Source organism: Solanum pennellii, chromosome 1 (assembly GCF_001406875.1).
Source record: "Solanum pennellii chromosome 1, SPENNV200".
NCBI lineage: Eukaryota > Viridiplantae > Streptophyta > Magnoliopsida > Solanales > Solanaceae > Solanum > Solanum pennellii.
Genome location: NC_028637.1, coordinates 106388858 through 106407875, shown reverse-complemented (window position 1 = coordinate 106407875; position 19018 = coordinate 106388858). Strand labels below are relative to the sequence as shown.

The 19018-nt window shown below is 33.9% G+C and overlaps 4 protein-coding genes across 7 annotated transcripts; 2 read left to right on the top strand and 2 right to left on the bottom strand.

Annotated features, from left to right (window-relative positions):
* The first annotated feature begins 4085 nt into the window (after nucleotides 1–4085).
* Nucleotides 4086–7840, top strand: LOC107008216 (serine/threonine-protein kinase SRK2E). 2 transcript variants are annotated; one of them, XM_015207150.2, is made up of 10 exons: nucleotides 4086–4329; nucleotides 4540–4781; nucleotides 4865–4939; nucleotides 5013–5114; nucleotides 5196–5249; nucleotides 5345–5437; nucleotides 5747–5839; nucleotides 6670–6774; nucleotides 6853–6951; nucleotides 7246–7840. In XM_015207150.2, exons 2-10 carry the CDS (start codon nucleotides 4605–4607, stop codon nucleotides 7534–7536), a joined length of 1089 nt encoding a protein of 362 aa, XP_015062636.1. In that variant the 5' UTR covers nucleotides 4086–4329; nucleotides 4540–4604; the 3' UTR covers nucleotides 7537–7840. The 2 variants fall into 2 exon arrangements, with proteins under 2 accessions (XP_015062636.1, XP_015062637.1); XM_015207151.2 differs by having other exon boundaries at nucleotides 4530–4781.
* Nucleotides 7841–7909: 69 nt separating this feature from the next.
* On the bottom strand, nucleotides 7910–10894 carry LOC107008215 (probable LRR receptor-like serine/threonine-protein kinase At1g67720). Its single transcript, XM_015207149.2, has 9 exons — nucleotides 10699–10894; nucleotides 10064–10598; nucleotides 9413–9876; nucleotides 9124–9259; nucleotides 8949–9020; nucleotides 8792–8860; nucleotides 8503–8574; nucleotides 8324–8395; nucleotides 7910–8227 (listed from the first exon to the last, which is right to left on the bottom strand). The coding sequence occupies exons 1-9, from the start codon at nucleotides 10778–10780 to the stop codon at nucleotides 8197–8199; spliced, it is 1533 nt and encodes a 510-aa protein (XP_015062635.1). The 5' UTR covers nucleotides 10781–10894; the 3' UTR covers nucleotides 7910–8196.
* Nucleotides 10895–11896: 1002 nt separating this feature from the next.
* LOC107006739 (EKC/KEOPS complex subunit TPRKB) lies at nucleotides 11897–14812 on the top strand. 3 transcript variants are annotated; one of them, XM_015205265.2, is made up of 8 exons: nucleotides 11898–12089; nucleotides 12257–12320; nucleotides 12431–12504; nucleotides 13798–13864; nucleotides 13941–14063; nucleotides 14146–14229; nucleotides 14308–14394; nucleotides 14480–14812. In XM_015205265.2, exons 3-8 carry the CDS (start codon nucleotides 12437–12439, stop codon nucleotides 14564–14566), a joined length of 516 nt encoding a protein of 171 aa, XP_015060751.1. In that variant the 5' UTR covers nucleotides 11898–12089; nucleotides 12257–12320; nucleotides 12431–12436; the 3' UTR covers nucleotides 14567–14812. The 3 variants fall into 3 exon arrangements, with proteins under 3 accessions (XP_015060759.1, XP_015060751.1, XP_015060743.1); XM_015205273.2 differs by lacking the exon at nucleotides 12257–12320 and having other exon boundaries at nucleotides 11897–12089; XM_015205257.2 differs by having other exon boundaries at nucleotides 11898–12320.
* A 153-nt stretch (nucleotides 14813–14965) lies between these two features.
* On the bottom strand, nucleotides 14966–18191 carry LOC107006728 (protein CYPRO4). The gene is made up of 2 exons (XM_015205247.2): nucleotides 16383–18191; nucleotides 14966–15513 (listed from the first exon to the last, which is right to left on the bottom strand). Exons 1-2 carry the CDS (start codon nucleotides 18015–18017, stop codon nucleotides 15229–15231), a joined length of 1920 nt encoding a protein of 639 aa, XP_015060733.1. The 5' UTR covers nucleotides 18018–18191; the 3' UTR covers nucleotides 14966–15228.
* Nucleotides 18192–19018: the final 827 nt, after the last annotated feature.

The following is a 19018-nucleotide window of genomic DNA, read 5'->3' as shown; positions in this document are numbered from 1 at the left end:
AAATTAACAGTCAAAAAAATATTTATAAAAAAATCTTCTTCATATTAGAATGAATTTCTAGAGTGTGCAAAATAACAAAATGAATATTAACAAATGTAACGGGTAAAATGAATATAAAAAAAATGTAACTAATTGCATATAAAAATGCAATTAGATAGAAATAATGTTTTAATAAAAAAGTATATAATATTTGTACGTATTCAATCGACTTTGAGAAAATAATATTAAAAAAATTAACAAATAAAAATTCTAATACTTTAAGAATAAAGATAACTATCAACAAATTGCATTAAAATGATAATGCATGTATTTTGAACTATTAATGAAATAAAATACTTAAAAATATTAACTTTAAAATTATCATATTAAAGTTTGGTGTCACCACTATGTATAAACTATTAGAATTAATTTAAAGATTGATTTCTTGGAAGCTAAATTAAATTTTGTTGTAAAGAACATTATATATACAAGTTAAAGTTTTTATATATTTCAAAAACTGAAACTTCATTGAATTACTCTTTTACGTTAACTAGACAAGATGGTATCAGAGTTTCTTAAGTCTTTCTTTTGCAATTTATATTTAAATTACACAATATAATAATTATTTTTTAAAATCTTCTCCATCCTAAGAAAATTTTCGTGGAGCACTACAAATTAAAAGAAAAAGTTAACTAAATACAATTTTTTTTACCATAATCTCTAAAATTCTCTATAATTTAAAAATGTTACAAAATTCTTCTCTCGAATACATCTCTATCCCTTCTTAGATACAGAAATTACTTTGTTTCATATCAGTTGTATAATAAATATCACTAGAAAATTTAAAATGTGATATTATCAATAAATATAGTCTAATAACCCCTAATACGTGAAGATAAATTGATTAAAGTTTGACATGTACCATAACCCCTAATATTAAGTTTTTGGTGGCTCGGGGTCGGAGGTTTTGGGTCTGGTCGGAGAGGGTAACGGGGTGATTTTGTGGTGGTCTAGAAAAATGAAAGTGTGGGTCTGAGATGAAAAGGGTCTAGTTTGGGGTTTTCTTTGGTTGCTGGTTTTTGTGAGAGAGAACAGAGAGGTATCTCGCTTTGAGTGGTAAAGGAGATGGAGGTTGTGGTCTAGTTTTGTGATGGAGTTGTTTGTTGGCAGTGAGCTTTCATGTGGCTCTCTTGGTTGTTTTCCAGGTGGTTGAAGGTTTGGTGGTGGGGGAAGCTTTCCACCGGAAAAAATGGTGAAAGGAACGGGTTAGAGCAACTGGGGTCGTTTGGGGTACACTTGCCGGATTGCGGTGGAACTCAGGTGAACTTTTCACCGGAAAATAATAAATAATAGAAAATAGAAAATTTGAAAAATAACCCCCTAAAAATCTTATCCACCCCTTCCTATTTTTAACCTAATCTAAATCTAAATAGAAAAAAAATGCAATGGACCCAAATGTGTAGCTTGGAATTGTGGCCCAAAATTATCAATCAAAATAAAAATAAAAATAAATATTTGAATGTATTCAATCGGTTATGTAAAAAATATAATTAAGATTAACTAATAAAAATTTCTAAATGTTGACAAACAAGGATAGTTATCGATAAATTTATTTTAAATTATAAAAAATATATATATTTTGAACTATTAAAACAATAAAATTTAAAAGTTACGAATTTTAAAAATGTTAGGCCAAAATTGGTTGTCAACAAATATTATATATACAAGTTAAAATTTTTAGATCTTGCGAAAACTAATAAATAATTGAAAAACTCTTTTACTCTAATTAGACAAGATGGTATCAGAGCTTTTTAAGTCTTTCTTTGTAATTTATATTTAAGTTACATAATATAATTATTATTTTTAAAAATATTCTCCATCCTATGAAAATTTTCGCGGAACAATACAAATTAATAGAAAAAAATTACCTAAATACAAATTTTATTTTATCATAATCTATAGAATTCTCTATAATTTAAAAATTTACAAATATCTCCTCTCGGATACATCTCTATCCCCTCTTAGATATATGTGTGAGTTATTTATAGACATATAAATTTTATTTGAATTAAATTCATACAAAATTTTGAGTTAAATTCATATTCATTTCGTTTAAATGATTAATTTGAATTTTATAAATAAAAAGTATATTTTATTAAATTCAAGTCAAAGATTCCTTTCAGCTTTAGATCCAAACTCATGTCACGTGTCACGATGACTAGATATCCATGAACAAATAGATATAGTCCCGTGTGCAAATGACAGGGTAGTTGCAGTCGAATTGAATAACCAAACATAATCCATTAAAAGTGTCAAATTGACATATCTTGACCAATCATAAGCAACCTTGTCCACCCCTTACAACTAAGAATAGGGATAAACATGACATTCAAAGGGACATCCTAAATATATTTCAGAAAATACCCCAACAAACATTCAACAAGCATTTGAGAAAGCCACAATACTAACTAACATAGTTCTTCAAATGATTGGTCAATACAGTTCTTTTCGAAGATCAACTTGAAATGCTGAAGTATTTTCTGACGTTTTTGGAGATAAAAAAACATCTCAAGAAAGTCTACATCACTGTACATTTCAGTAATACGCTATTGAAGACCCTCGAATCATGAAGAAGTTTATGAGAGAATAATCAAGAAAACAATAAAATTGTACTCATAAGATTCATCGATGAAAATCACAATTTTCTTTTATTTATTTTATTTAGCTCTATGAAATTTTGTAGCGTAGACCATGTAAAGATTTCCTGAATAGCAATGTATCGCGACTTATGTATCTATTACATGTGTGTTGATGCATTCAAAATTGTTTTATTGTAATAGATTCTTATAATTTAGAAGAATATACCTAGATCTTAATACTATGGAGTTGTGTAATTTTTCTTATTAATATGCCTAATAAGTTAAAAGGCAACTGAAGTCAAATAAAATGAGAACTATTTTAGAAATTAATTTGTAAGAAGATAGTACTCATTCTCTCCATTTTTGTACGATATATAAAATTAACGTAATTATTAACACTTTTTGTATCATGCCGCAGACTTTATAGAAAATAGAAATATTAAGATACAAAAATGAGAATACATATTCTTTAATTATTATTGAATTAAAATTCATGCTTATATTCTTTAATTCTTATCGAGTTAAAATTCATTTGCTTGTTATAAGATCAAATGCAAATAATTTTTTTGATATTTATATTTTCAATCAGCCCATTAAAATACTTTTTACCTTCTACTCATAATAATTTTTAATTATTGCCGATATATTATAACTATTTATACGTGTACATTAATTATAGACATACTTATTATACATTGTATACTAGAAGAATATTAAAAAGACAATTTTTCTTGAGGCTTTTACTGGACAGACAATATAATATATTTTTGTCATTTCATATAAATTGTCATATTTTTCTATATGATTTTTAATAAATCATAAATATATATTTTTAAAACTAGTTCACCCTAAACCTTTTTCAATGGAAGCCAATATATTTACTTTAAAAAATAAAGGAATAAATGCATCCAAATCACTTGATATAACAGAGCACTCATTGTTTTTTCAAACTCAATTAATACAATTTTAACATCTATATTAAATATAATAAAAATAAAAAATTATTAATAATAATATGAACAACCAATATCAAACGCAAACGCGATAGGAATACAAGTAATTATGATAATTGTGTATGGTGGTGAGTAGTGACCCACATAACCAATCCCTCCATAGATAGATCACTGCCCCATATTGCCTCAATTATGAACCAATCAACTCCACAGATCATGCCTACCTTTTCTCAAAAAACTAAAAAATTGTTGTAAAATTTGTGCAATTGACACCATATCCTACAACAACACTTGGACGCTTTCTCGTGCTCTGTGTAATAACCTTATCCAGGGACTATTTCGTCATTTAAACTAATTTATTCTCAACTTACTCCAAGAAAAATCTGCAATTATACATAAAGAGACAATACTGTACCCTATTATTTTGTGTTTGAACTCTAAATATGAATTTGAATTAGCGAGATCAATAAATATCGAATATAATATTATCATATACCTATCTTTTACCAACAAAATGAGTAAAGTAACAAAAAAAATGATGTCTGCGTGTGCACTTTGGAAACCCAAAGAAGAAGTAGCTGAAAAAACTAATAAAGAAATAAAGAAGAAAAGCAGCTAGCTTACTTCACGAGCTCCTCTGAGCACACAACAAAAAAGATATTTATATATATATATGTTGATGAAGAACACGTCTGCTCAATCAAAACCCTAACAGAAGTGCAATCTCATCATCTACTTTAATTTGCTGTAGAGAAAAGGTAAGTACAGATTTCACGAGATTGAGCTTATCATCACTTGTTCTTTTTGTTTTTGCCGTCCCTGTCTACAACTACCAACTATACTCCATCCTGTGATTCATTTTACTCCACGTAACACTTTTGATTCAATAATTTTTCATCAATTTGAGAGTGGTTTGTCTTTTTTCTTATTTGTTTTATGCTGTGATTTTTTTATTGAGGCGCTTTTAGGTGGGTTGTAATAATGTGAGAGGTAGCTTGTTCAAGTTAAAAAGAGAGAGAGGTTGTGTTGAACTATGGATCGGACGGCAGTGACAGTAGGACCAGGTATGGACGTACCGATCATGCACGATAGTGATAGATATGAACTTGTACGGGATATTGGTGCTGGGAATTTTGGTGTTGCAAGGCTTATGAGAGATAGGCAGACTAACGAACTTGTTGCTGTTAAGTACATCGAGAGAGGTGAGAAGGTTAGTTGAGATTTCACCTTTTTATTGGATTTTCAATATCTATGTAGTTTGTTCTGCAAATTACTTTTACCTATGAATTGCAGATTGATGAAAATGTTAAGAGAGAAATCATCAACCATAGATCATTGAGGCATCCTAACATAGTCAGATTCAAAGAGGTATTATATTCATTCAAGATAGTCGTTCGATAGGGGTCTATTTATAGTTAATTATGGGAAATTTGGTTTTCAGGTCATACTGACACCAACTCATTTGGCTATTGTGATGGAATTTGCATCTGGAGGGGAGCTGTTTGAGCGCATATGTAATGCTGGTCGTTTTAGCGAGGATGAGGTAAATATTTTGAAAGATGAATTTGGCTGTCATGGCACTTAGTCCTGGATATATTTACAGGCTATTTAACTCTAATTTTAGGCACGGTTTTTCTTCCAACAACTCATATCAGGGGTCAGTTATTGTCATGCTATGGTAAGTCCACTGTTCTTCTCTGCTTTCGTAATTGAAAATCTTTTGAGTTTGTGAAATTTTTGATGATTTGCTTGCAATTGGTTCTTTTTATGAAGCAAGTGTGCCATAGAGACTTGAAATTAGAGAATACATTACTGGATGGAAGTCCTGCACCAAGGCTAAAGATTTGTGATTTTGGATATTCTAAGGTACTGTCTTCTTCACTCTGCTATGGTTTTGCCACAAGTTGATTCCTAACCTCCCGAAAAGAAAGAAAACAAATTATTGAGTATTAGACATTCTCAAAAAGAAATTATTGAGTATTGGATTAAACCGGTCCAAGTAGAGTGAAATGGATAGTGAGGATTCATATGCAGATCCAACTAGTTTGAGATTGAGGCGTTGTTGTATATATGCTGTTATACCTCAATTCGGTCAAATGTTTGCTTCTTTCTTCTCTCCTCCCTTCTTCTTTATTCATATGTCCTTACCGTCATTTTGACCATTGTTATATGCAGTCCTCGGTGTTGCATTCACAACCTAAGTCAACTGTTGGTACACCTGCATATATTGCTCCAGAGGTGTTATTGAAGAAAGAATATGACGGAAAGGTATATCTTTTTTTTATTTTATTCTTACTTAGAGCAGATGGTTTGTTAAGTTAGTTTGTGTATAATGACAATATTTATTATACAATGTTGTTGTATTGAGTAAGAACAAAGTGAACGTTTTGAGATGTGGATCATCAGTGTTACAATGGAGGAAAGTTGGTCAGGGAACACAGAAATTTAGGAGTGTTGTTCCTTACTTGGTGTGTGGACTTCTCAACTTATGCAGGACTATGTTCAGGCTAAAGGAAAATGCAGCCATCTTTTATAATTCATCTTTTTTAATTTAAGTAAAAAGAAAAGAAAATTATATAGAAGATTAGAAAAGAACATCTTTTCTTGATGTTCCTTTTTCACCAGAAATGCTGAATGGGTAATGTTTTTTTGATGTTCCTCTCTTTATTTCTAAACAGGAAAGTATCGGAGAGATGGACAATTTTATCATTGTGAGGAGGCTAACTTAATGTTACTTTTTTGGATAAAGTAAATGATATAGTGAACCATAAGAACCTAATGTGCAAAATCAACATTTCAATACTAACAATTGAAGGACTTGAAATAGTTAACTGAAACAATTTCAATCTTCAAATATGTGGTCAAACTTTTTGCCACTTTGACAGTGCCTTAGCCATATTGTTTGTATTAATGTTTGTAACAATTTGACAATGCTTTAGTAAACATTTAAATCAGTATTTATAAGTAGTAGAAAATTTCCATCTTATTATGATTTCAATGATTTAACATTTCCTTTTGCAATCTATTTTATTCACTTAACTTTTCTTTTTCTGATGATCTTGTTAATTCTTTTTCTTCATTTTCTCAAATTAATGCAGATTGCAGATGTCTGGTCTTGTGGAGTGACTTTGTATGTCATGCTGGTGGGAGCATACCCTTTTGAAGACCCAGAGGAACCTAAAAATTTTCGGAAGACAATACAGGTAACTTCTTATGCATATTGTTACTGCAAAATCCTCATTATCTGTCTTATTTGACTCAAATCGTTTCCTGTTATGCAGCGAATCTTGAACGTACAATATTCAATTCCTGATTATGTACATATCTCTCCTGAATGTCGTCATCTAATATCAAGGATTTTTGTTGCAGATCCTGCAAAGGTAATCTCTTCCACAAATAATTTCAGTGTCCTTTATTCATATTTCTTTGGTGATCTTCAGTCTCAATATGATTTGAGGTCTTTGTAGTGGTGTTGTAACACTGCGGTGCATTGCTCGTAACTATTTGAACTTCAAGTCTGTCTAACGAAAATCTTGTACCAAGTGTCTGGAGTTCAACGACTTTGTTAGATAATTTCCCATAGTTCAGTAACCTTATAAGATACTAACTCCTTCATTTCAGTTCTTATGTGAGGTTTCTTTCTCTCATCTTGCTTTATCTTTGCATTACGACAGAGGATATCAATCCCTGAGATCAAGAACCATGAGTGGTTCTTGAAGAACCTTCCTGCAGATCTCATGGATAATACTACAAACAACCAGTTTGAGGAGCCAGATCAACGTATGCAGAGCATTGACGAAATCATGCAGATAATAACTGAGGCCACCATTCCTGCTGCTGGGACCAACAGCCTTAATCATTACCTCACTGGAAGCTTGGACATTGACGATGACATGGAAGAAGATTTGGAGAGTGATCCTGACCTCGATATCGATAGCAGTGGAGAGATTGTCTATGCAATGTAAAAGATATGTGGATGTCTAAATTGACGACAGATCAAATATAACCAGTTTGACTTCCGCAGATCTTAATCAGCTGGGCGATCTTTTGGTATCCACTGTTTGTATATGAAATGCAAGTTTGCAGCAATTCAGGTTCTCCACTCTTTGTTTTCTTTAGTGACTGTAGCTGTTATGTATTGCTTGATTTCACTTTCTAATTAATGCGTGTTATTGCAAAAACTACTGTGTAATGATATAATTTCACAGTAATGCTTACTGTAGCTGTAAATTTTCTTCTGTTACTAAATGTAAGATAGTTTTAATCAAATCTTGCATGCATCTGACACTGTTTTGTGAATTGCTTATAGATATCTTTCATTTGAATCAAAAAAGAAAACATGGTAACATCTATCTTCTATTAAATGATTACTAGTCATGACTGTTGTACAAATATATCTTTACTTTGCTAATTATTTTGTGTTTCTTTTTCAAGTATTAGAAGTGATTATGTTTATATGCTATACACAAAGTACACCAAGAGTATAAAAGCTCTTCTTCTGAATCCCTTCATTCCATCTTATAACTTGTGTTTCTCATGCGAGGTCTCAAATAACTCTGTCCACTTTCTGAAGTATGTAACAAGTTCTGGTAGTTCTTCATTTAATTCTCTTGTTACGCCTGTCCCTAACTTGATACTTCATTTCCAGGCGACACCCTAAACAACAAGTATTTGTATAATATCAATAGGATCAGAAGTTGTATCAAATTGGTAACAGTGACATGTTTCAATTCAAGACCACAGATTGCTTACTTAAGGTTTATGCCATTCTTGTTTCTTAGGCTTCCTGGAACACTCCCTTTGAGACGGTTGTTTTGGAGAAACCTATAAAACCAGAAATTTTAGTTATGGACTTACAGAGATGAACATTAATTATCAAATATACAAAATCAAAAACTGAGTTAAGTAAATAAAAAAACAAAGGAGCATACACTTCTCGAAGTTTAGGTAGTTTTCCTAATGATTCAGGAATTGATCCTTCCAACTGGTTGTTCTCCAAGTGCCTTTTCCATTGCAGTGGAGATGAATGTATTCGTTAGAAATACAAATTAGTATAAGAATTAGAGTAAAGTAGGACGAAGAAAATCTAACTTTATTATTGCGTGGAGAAGGGTAGAGAGGCTCATTATCTATCTACGGAACAATTCACAGGTGGCTCTCTGAGATTTCTCGGTCATAAGAGAAAGAGAATAGGATGAAGAACAACAAATGGGAACTTACAGAGTTTCTAAGTTCTGCAATGAGCTTAAATCAGGTATTTGACCTGTCAGTTCATTGCTTCCAAGCCACCTTTAAGAGTCATATACAATTAGTATATATATATTCCATCGATAGATAACAAAACCAAGCAATGTAATATGATAAAAGGATAGCTTACAGATGACTGAGTGCAGTTAATTTAGATATGCTTGGTGGCAATGCTCCAGAAATTCCAGCATTCGTCAAATTCCTTTATTGAAAAACATAACCAAGTGCACAAATGTTGCATCAAAAAAGTGGTATGTAGTTGATCTAATATTAACCGTGGATCAAATCAGAAATATTTAACTTACAGGGAGATGATTCGTGTGTTCGTGCCAGAAGAACATGTTACTCCACTCCATGACTTGTCCTTCGGAAGGCATGGATCACCATGCCAATCTTGAGGTTTTTTGTTAAAGCTTTTTCTTAAATCGGTCATCACTGACACTGTTTAAGTGCAATAAATATGTGTTACTAGAGAGGGTAACACCTAAATTGACAGATAAGTTAGACATACGATCGACTATCAACTTAGAGTTCTGGTTCCGTCACTGACTAGTAAAGACTGCCTAGAAAAAATTGCAGAAAAAGAACCATTACCATCTCTAGTGAGAGTTCTTCCAGCAAGAGGCAAAAGTTGGAAGAGTTCACCAGCAGCAATTACCGGACCAACAGGACTAGTATTCGCAGGAACCAATGTGATCTTCGTCTCCCCTTCAAGAGGCCAAGTTGTGCTATAAACTGTTACACCACTGGTTGTGACATTAAGGTTGCTAAAGAATTTCACTCCATTCACTAAGACATCAAAAACTCTCCAGCTATACAGACTTGGGGTTCTGTTATCTTGGAAGTACAAAGCAAGGTAGTAATAAGTCTTAGGAAGTGGAAAATTTGGCCAATTTACCACAAGAGACTTCCCTCTACTGGCTGTCACTGAATTTTCAAACACCTTCTCTGGTGGCATATTCCAAAATGTTGTTGGAGTTACCGAGGCTTGACTTGTCACAACTGGATTGTCGTCTACTAATGGATCCCAATGTCGATTATATTTGTCATCTGGAAAGCTAGTTCAACATCATCAATCAAATTTCAGTTAATATGCACGTAACAAAAAACATTAAAAGAAGAATATAACGACAACAACAAACCCAATGTGATCCCACAGGTGGGATCTGGAAGGATAGAATGTACGCATACCTTACTCCTACCAAAGAAATAGATAGAAGAGGTAAAAAAAAAAGGCATACATACGTTAGTTTATCATGAGATCCAAAGCTATGACGAGCAAGAGTAACCAATGCATATTTCCCAAAATCAGTAGTATTATAAAGGGAATCATCAAGATACAACACTTCAATAGCTGAGATAAAAGGGTCAGAAGTTGTGTGCTCATTTCTAGCAAGACAAATACTCAAAACCTTATTTTGAGCAACCATAATAACCTCATAATAAGAGCTAAGGCCATCTGCATAATCCGCCGATGTATTAATATTCCACTTTGTACCATCAATGATTTGATCAAATATTGGTGGCTCTGTGCCTCCATCAAAACCTCCATAATAATATATAGTTTTGATAATCAATTTTTTTCCTTTGTTCACTGGGAAATTATAACAAAATTTCTCTTCAGCATCAGCCGGGAAATGACGAACAGAAGACAACAATGGCACTAGACCTTCTTGTTTTATCTCTGATTTATTCCCTGTTTTTATGAACCTATCATCCGGTCCATATGTAAGTGAATCTTGTTGGATTTTTTCATTTCCACCACAATTTAACAGGAAACCTGAAACAACATTTATATAATGAGAGCGATCTTATTATATGTAAACATTTTAATAGGTTCAGTTGAATTCACAAAACGCGAGCAATGTTAATTAATTTACCTTGAGGTTGATTAACATTAATGGCGGCATGAGTTGTTAGGGGAATGCTAACAAGCCAAAGGAGGAAAATGGAAGTGGACATTTTTTTTGGGAAAATAATAATTTGGCAGAACAAGGCAGAGGCCTGGCTGCTCCTGGTAAAGGGGAGAAAGAAAAAAAGGAATTAAAGGCTTTTGGGCATTAAGAGATGGAAATTGTTCCATTCATCGGAGATTGATTGGATCACCTTACATTTGCATTTATTTTTGTATGTTTAATGAAGTAAAGAATTGTGTATAATCTAAAATATAAACTCTAATTATAATTAAGTATTAGTAAGAGATGGTTATTTTCTTAAATAAAATTCATAACTTTCCACATTTTAGTTATTATTATAAATGTCAAATATCGAAAATATTAAATGGAACACCGATGGTATGAAGTTGATATTGAGTATCTTATTAGTTTGATAGGTAAACAAAATTGATTTTGGATCTAACCAACTCAAAAATTAGATTAAATGGAGGAGTATTGTTCAAGTCATAAATGAAGTTCATCAATGCGTGAGAATCAATATTCTTCTCACACTGAGACTGGATATTTTATGCGTGAATAATTTAGTATGGAGGTGCAACATCAGTTATCAAATGAGTCTAGCTCGATAATATATATAAAAATGGATCGTAGACTTAATTTAACTTAAAAAGATTAGCTCAAATATAAAAAAAATTATCCAAAGTCATATGAAAAAATTAAGTAAAGCTAGCTCATAATTAAAAAACTAGTCAAACCAATGGATAAAGAACCTTACATTTAACTGTTAGGATAGTCTCACATCGGCGAAGGTCACCCTTAGCTTAAATTAAAGGAAAGCCCATTAGCGTAGAGGTACTATTTTGACGTCGAAAAATACATGAATTAATACATTTTTAAAAATAATTATTGACTTTAGCGATACTTTTTGTTTATTATCATTTATGATAAATCTGTAATATGTATTAAAAGTGAATTATATATAGAATATATTTGAGTTATAATTGTTTTTGAAATATCTGATGTTTGTTTGGTAAAAAAGTGTCACATTATATTATAAGTATATCAAAATGTACGTATTAAACATATATTATAAATAAATTAAAAGTAATCAAGTAAAAAAATATTATTGCTATAAATCGTAAATAATTTTTTATTATAATATATTTACTTAAGTTTCCCTATTGACGTTTTCGTTTCGTTTTCTGCACTGAGCAGTTAACAGTTAGCCTTTAGGTTTTCATTCCAATTGTGTATCTCATTCTGCAGCCAGCCGCCGCAGCACCTTCTTTTCCAAGTGCGAGGGATCACTGCTCCAGCAACTTGCAGACTGTATTTGATTATTTTCGCGATTCCAGCAAACGGCGAACAATTGTAAGGTATTTCATCGTACTAAAAAAATCGAAATCGAACCGGACTATCAAATGCCCACAAATACACCCTAATGATTTGGGACCATTATTCAATTTACTCGATAAGAATCCACCTTAATGAAAAGATAGTAGTTGTTCTGAGCCACCGCTGACGAGCCTGGTTTTCTTCCCAGTTTTTTGAACTAAGCTCAGTGCGAAAGAAAAGATATCTCTTTCCAATTCATTTTGCCCCTCAAGGTTGTCACTTGTCTCTTCTGTTTCCAGAATTCATGGTTTCTTGTTTCTGCTTTTTCAATTGATTTTGGTAGTTTAAATTTTCGATTTTATTTGGAATTTCATGTTTTCAGTTAACAATGAAGGCGTTTGAAGTTGGTGGAACCACCCTTTGTCTTGCCCTTTTCAGCGATGTTACTAATTCTAAGTAAGTTTCTTTCTAATATCTTTAAAGGACCTATCTTTTTTAAATATTGATGGACTTGGATGGACGTAAGTTGAGGTTTCACCACTATGTTTAAGGTATATGTAGACAGGTTGCACATACAAAAGAGATGCTTAAGTTGAAGTTTCTCTAATTTTTATTCTTTTTCCCTTAAAAGATTCAATGCTAAAGTTAATCAAATATCTAGCAATGTGGTTAACTTGGAAAACTAGAAGTCCTGTTTGTTATAGACATGGAAAAGATGCAAGGGTAGATGCGTATAAAAGCTGGTGCGAGTCTATAAATGAGCTTTTACCTGCTTGGTTGATTTATTGATTTGTGTTGTTGCTAATATGCTTTTCTTCACTGCTAAAAAGTATACATGTTCCTTTCCATCTTTGGACTGAGAAATGGCTCGATGACTGTCGTGGATGTTAATGTCACAGAGAGACAAGCTTACTACTTTCTAGTCACTTTTTTCTGCTTTTGGATTGGACTACCAAAGAGCTATCATGGGGGACTATAAGTTAGTTTCTTCCATCTGTTTTATTTTTTATTCATGAAGAGTTAAGGGGGAAGCATTATCTAAGTTTGTAAAGTATACATGGTAGACCTCAACTCTTAACTTTAGTAGATGGTTTCACAGTCTATGACTTGTAAAGTTGGGTTCTCTATTCATTGCATTGAAGTTAAGAAGTTTGTTCAATTGGAACTAATGGAAAAAAGACACTTGAGACATCAAGTGCAGCCATTATGAAGATATGTGCATACTCATGTCTGCCGTTATCTCATGTTTCTGCAGAGATTTGGCAATCCTGAAGAACTATTTACTGATACTGTAGAATATAGCATCTACAAATTTGTTGGACTGTTAACAGGATGCTTTCCAGGATTGCTAAGTATTGTTCAGAAGTATTCTTGCACATTTTTTTGGTAAATCCTTGGTTACTTTGACGGATATGATACTTCCAAAAGTTTCAGGAAATGAATTGGATGCCTGGAAAAGTTATCTGGGTGTAGAAAAATGGAGTATTTGACGAAGATAATGAAATAATACGCTCAATGTTAAGTTTTGGACACTTAGGCCTAAGCTTGAAAAGATATTGCGTAACTTGGTTATGAGCCTGTAACCTACATTATATATGGAGAGAATTAATGTCAGGCATTTATTTCTAACTAAGTAAATGACTACATCAGCAAAAGTGAATTATTAGTATCAGAGAAATAAGTTATGCTTCAAACAAAAGTACATTACTAGATGAGTTTAAACAAATTGGAGTGATTCATCTTTTGCAGAGAACTATTGGACTTAATGCAGTCTGCAACACTGGAGCCAGAAGTAGCATTTTTGAATGCATCACTTGTAAGCACACTCCCTTTACTCATTTTCAAAGCTCACTCACTGGTAGCTGATTTCATCTTTGGGCATATTTCAACAGATCCCAGATGTATTTCCTGTTTTAGCAGCTGCACACAAGGCACTTGTAGCTAAATCACGGGATTCACTGACTACACGGACCCTCCATTCTGAGCTTGTTTACAACTTCTCGGGATCTAAGCATGTAAGAAGCTCCAAGGGTTCTGAAATAGAATGGATTTATCTTTTTATGGTCAATTTACTTTTACTTGGCTTCATCATAGTAGATTTCAGAGTCTTTGAAAAGATGTGGTATCGCAGACAACACAAGCTACATCCTGGCAGCACGCTTTGGTGCTTCGGCTGATGAGGTAAGGCAACAATATTATGTCACCTAAGCTGATTTTTTTTTTCCTGACAGTAATGATGTGCTCTTACTCTGTAACTAGATGGTGGCCATAGAAAAACTCATAAAGGGCAATGAGATTGACCTGAAGGAATTAGAACAAAGAATAAACCAGGCTCAGATTCAAAAGGTGGGTGCTGGGTGAAGTCGTATTCTTGATGGTGATCTTGCTTCCTTTATTTATAATGAATTTTAATAATTCGAATTTTTGACAGCATTACAAGATATCTAATCTGGAGCTGGAGATATCGTCACTTGCAGATGCTATAACCTGCAGAATTGCTGCCAGAGACGCTTTATAAGCATTGCACGCCTATTGCACTATTCATTTCATCTTTTTATGTGTAAACTATTATGTCAGGATCTCGACTATAACTTTCCCAACCTTGTGTGAGATACCATTCCATAGAATTAGAAACCTCCCTTCATGCTGTTGTGATTGTTTTTACCTTGGTTTGCTTGTGTTTTACGTCTTGACAAATTTTGCAAAAACTAGTCATGGCTACTCAGGCCTTCTAAAAGTAAAATATGGCAGGTTGACTGGTTTATAACTTGACCGACTGTACAGAATTTCTTACTTAATTGATACTTATACTGTATTTGATACAACCTTGCACCTGTGGATTCCAATAAATAAGAGCACGATCAAGTAAAAGGGTGCAAAGATCTATCCATGCACTACACCAGATGGACAACAGAAACAATTGTAAAAGTAAAATATAAGTCTTGAATCGCACTCACTTCTTCATCCAAACATTCGTTGACATAAAACCGCGCATGACATAAAGAATTCCACCCATAGTGTAAAAAGCAAAGAAATTTCTCAAACATAAACGCAAATAATCGAACACAATTTATGGACTGAAAAAGGAAAAAGAACATAACTAGGACCTCCCTATATACACACTAGATAAATCTTCTTGCACACATTGATCAATCAATCACCAGTCAACTAGTTCCTACGTCAACGCTTCTTGCCTGACATGCTGATGGAAGTAACTTTCATAGGCGTTGCTACAACCAGGGGAGCCTCCGGTGAGTCACTGACGGCATACTTGTCATGCATGAAACGACTCTCAATAATGGATTCATCCTTGGGCACTATCTTGTAACAATAACAACTCTTCAGGCCTTGCTGATTCTGATAGCAACGATGAGCACTGTCCTTCACCTGTTGGAAATTCCATATCACGCTAAATTTGCCTACTGCTGCAACCAAATGGCGTTCTTGTTTTCCACTTTCAGTAACCTGGAAGATGACATACAAGGCAGGTCACATCAGTCGCTTACTTTCAGCTCAAGGATGAGTAAAACACAAGCATGAACTGCTACTACAGTATTATTCTGCACAAGAGAAATAAAAACAGCTAACAAAGAAAAAAAGACTTCCAAGCTTGTCATGCAAAAAGAGGGTAAGAGTTGCTAGGACAAACAAATTTATCATGCAACAAACATTAACCAGGTCTTTGGTGGATCTTGTGCAAGTAAAAAATGTACGCCAATTCAAGTGATACTTCTGTCATTCCATAGCTATGGGGAGGTCATATTCCATTCCAATGAATTGCTGCAGCACAGTGACAGAGGGCAGGCAACAAAGAAGATAACTCCCAGTGACATAGACAAATGTATGAAGCTTGACAAAGAGGTGTAATGGTCTACTACTCTATTGCCAACTCTACTAAGAAGATACTACATTGTCGCCCATCTGAAACTTGCTAGTTTCAACGGCAATTGAAGTTTGCACCTTGAGTACGTTCTTTAATGGAAAAATACTTAAATTTTAATCGACCAAAAAGTAAAGATCTGTAATATTCTAATAGCAGTTGAGTTTGTAAGCTAGTCGCATGAGGTTTCAGAACATTTACTGAAGTTGAGGTTGATTACCTATGCCATACTAATCATTTCAGTCTAAGGTCATCGCATTTACTGAAGTTTCAAAAGAGTTTACATGGAAGGAGCAACAACCAAGTTATATGAACTCACAACACAAAAAACAATTTTCATGGAGATAACATGAATCCTCACATACAGCCTCTTCAACAAACAAGCAACATGAAAGTTGCAAGTAGCTGTGCAACATTTATGTGTTAAAAAGCTAAATAAATTTGTCATTCTTACCCAAGAGAAATGTCCACCATGGAACTTGTTGTTTGCCCCAGCTATATGCGCATCAACAGGAGTCAGCTTTAATAATCTTGGAGCTGGGATTTTATTTCCCATTCGACCAGTAAAACCAGTTTTGGTCTTCCCATCTTTATCCGTAAACAAAGTGCATATTAAGATCAAATATGTATCAGTCGTGCCCAGTATCCATTTGCCATCGTAAGTAACATCAACATGTGTAATTGGAGAGCCAAGGCCAGGGAATGCAGTCTTTGCTTGCCTCATAGAGGTCTTCGAGTACAAGCGAATCTTCCCATCAAGTGATCCAACTACAATGGAGCCATCACCAGTCGTGGCAAAGCACTGAAAATTTGTTCCTCTTGAAAACTGATGCCCCTGAGTCCAATTCAACACTGGAGAACTCGTATTTGCTAATGTCTGAACAATTCCCTTCTTATCACGCATGTCCCACTGACACAGCCGGTTATCATCCAAACCCAAAAATGTCGATTCAGAAGGATCCAACTGTGACCCTTTGGTATCATTTGTTATATCCTTCATGGTAATATCAGTCCCGTCCTTCTCAAACTTCCATTCAGTAACAACTTTACCAGTCTCGATATCCAATTGATGAAGTCCAGTTGAACGGGGCTTCCCTTCCTTAAAAGGACTCATTAGCATCATATTAGTTTCTCCACGCATCAAAAGAGCCTTTTTCGGTTTTGAGCCTCCGGACCACCTATCCTTCTCATCAAATTTCACATAAACACCCTTCCCATGGATTCCGTGGCTGAAATTTTTCACAACTTGAACTCCTGAATCATTCACAAGAAAACTATTATCTAAAGCCCCTAATGCCAAACTCTGTATTCCTCCACCAGTAGCAGCTTCCTCAAATTCCTCCAGCAAATCTTGCCTATCCCTCACCGGCGTCATGGGACTCTTTCCACTACCCTTCCAGACTCCAGAATCCGCATCTTCCCACATTGCATCATCTGATTCCTCAGGTTTTAACCACCCAATAAACTCCTTCCCATAAATCTTCACTTTGTTAGCCTCCGTAGCCTCCATTCCATACACATTCTCAAATAGGCAGTCCTGGAACTTGGTAATGAAATTCCTATACTCGTCATCCACAGAAAACTTCAAAGCCCACACTCCGTTATCCACAAAATCAACCCTCCTCTGATCTCCAAACATCTTCAACTGCATATCAGTCGAAACCCTAACCTTAATCTTCTTCCCCACCTTCAAAACCCAAAAGCCCTCATCTCCTCCACTTGACGATTCGTAATCGTCTTCATCATCAGCTCCAATTTTCAGTGTTTTAACAAATTCATAGTTAGTCAGCTTCTGCGAGATTATCCATTTCGCTTTCGGCGTATTACCGCCAACATGCAAGTACAACTTAACGGCATTTCTTATATTCGTCGGCGTCACCGGGGAACCGTACTTAAGTTTTAGCGCTTTCAGTTTGGAATCCAATTCATCAAGGGTTTTGTTACTCACCTGTGGAGTCCTCATCGAAGCATGATCGTCAGCGGCGTCTTCATACTGTTCTTCACTTTCTGTTCTGCTACTTCCCTCTTCGTCCTCGTAATCCGATTCATCGGAAAGTTCTAGACCTTCGCGACTGTGAGAAGCTCCCATGATTGAAATAACGATCAACCGTTGATCGCCGGAAAAGTAGATATTGTTGAATTGGAAGAAACGAATCAAAATTCAAAATTCGGAAAAAGTGGAAAAGCTAAAAGACGGAAAAAAAAAGAGAATTTGATTAGCTTTAATTAATTTAGAAGTTTTTGAAAAAACGAAATTGGAATAGACGAAGACGGATGAAAATGGATATATATATGTAAATTCGCAAGATAGCGTATATCTGACGGTGACACGTAGCTTCGTCATTAAGTAAATGGCGGCACGCTTTTCGTCTTTTGCGCGTTAAAAATACTGGGCTTTTTTTACAAATATTTGAAGGGCCAAAATATTGGGCTCAAATGATTGCTTGAGATTTTGGGCCTATAATGGTAGAAGAGGAGATTACGCCTAATGCCTCTTGTTTGGTCTTAAATTTTTATCCCCACCTAATAAAATCTTGACCTTCAATTTTTGGCGTCATTTGATAATTATGATTCTTAACTTTAAATTTGCACAATTGACACTTAAATTTGTGTAAATTGAGCAAATTGACACATTCATGCTACATGGCATCCTACATGAAATTTTTGTGACCTATGTGGCGTCCTACGTGTATCATTCCATGTAAGACACAATGTGTCTACTTGTTCAATTTTATACAAGTTTAAGTCCCTACTTGTGCACATCCAAAATTAAGGGTCATAGTTGCAAACTGATGCCAAGTTAAGGGTCATATTTATGTATTATGCCATTAATTTATATTGCCTATCAAACATAAATTTCAATATTTTTTCCGTAAGATAAAACTTATGATCAATTGAATAAGTTCACGTGAAATATCATGAACGTTTGTCTTGTAAATCGACAAAAAGTTAGAAATTATGATTAATGGAAAATACCCATGTTTTACTTTTGCCTATAAGGATAAATTTTGTTTCAATTGAGCATGTTTAGAGTTTATTATCTTAAAATATTCTGAACATCTTCTTTAGGGACAAAAATTAGAATATTTT

What these genes read in the sequence shown, in the direction of transcription:
- LOC107008216 (XM_015207150.2), top strand. Translation starts at nt 4,605, where the DNA reads ATGGATCGGACGGCAGTGACAGTAGGACCAGGTATGGACGTACCGATC. An exon ending in ACATAGTCAGATTCAAAGAG is followed by an intron (nt 4,940 to 5,012) that starts GTATTATATTCA and finishes TTTGGTTTTCAG; the next exon opens with GTCATACTGACACCAACTCA. An exon ending in ATTTTCGGAAGACAATACAG is followed by an intron (nt 6,775 to 6,852) that starts GTAACTTCTTAT and finishes CCTGTTATGCAG; the next exon opens with CGAATCTTGAACGTACAATA.
- LOC107008215 (XM_015207149.2), bottom strand. Translation starts at nt 10,780, where the DNA reads ATGTCCACTTCCATTTTCCTCCTTTGGCTTGTTAGCATTCCCCTAACA. An exon ending in TTAACTGCACTCAGTCATCT is followed by an intron (nt 8,861 to 8,948) that starts GTAAGCTATCCT and finishes TGACTCTTAAAG; the next exon opens with GTGGCTTGGAAGCAATGAAC. An exon ending in TTGCAGAACTTAGAAACTCT is followed by an intron (nt 8,575 to 8,791) that starts GTAAGTTCCCAT and finishes GCAATGGAAAAG; the next exon opens with GCACTTGGAGAACAACCAGT.
- LOC107006739 (XM_015205273.2), top strand. Translation starts at nt 12,437, where the DNA reads ATGAAGGCGTTTGAAGTTGGTGGAACCACCCTTTGTCTTGCCCTTTTC. An exon ending in ACTTCTCGGGATCTAAGCAT is followed by an intron (nt 14,064 to 14,145) that starts GTAAGAAGCTCC and finishes TCATCATAGTAG; the next exon opens with ATTTCAGAGTCTTTGAAAAG. An exon ending in TTGGTGCTTCGGCTGATGAG is followed by an intron (nt 14,230 to 14,307) that starts GTAAGGCAACAA and finishes CTCTGTAACTAG; the next exon opens with ATGGTGGCCATAGAAAAACT.
- LOC107006728 (XM_015205247.2), bottom strand. Translation starts at nt 18,017, where the DNA reads ATGGGAGCTTCTCACAGTCGCGAAGGTCTAGAACTTTCCGATGAATCG. An exon ending in ATGGTGGACATTTCTCTTGG is followed by an intron (nt 15,514 to 16,382) that starts GTAAGAATGACA and finishes GTCATCTTCCAG; the next exon opens with GTTACTGAAAGTGGAAAACA.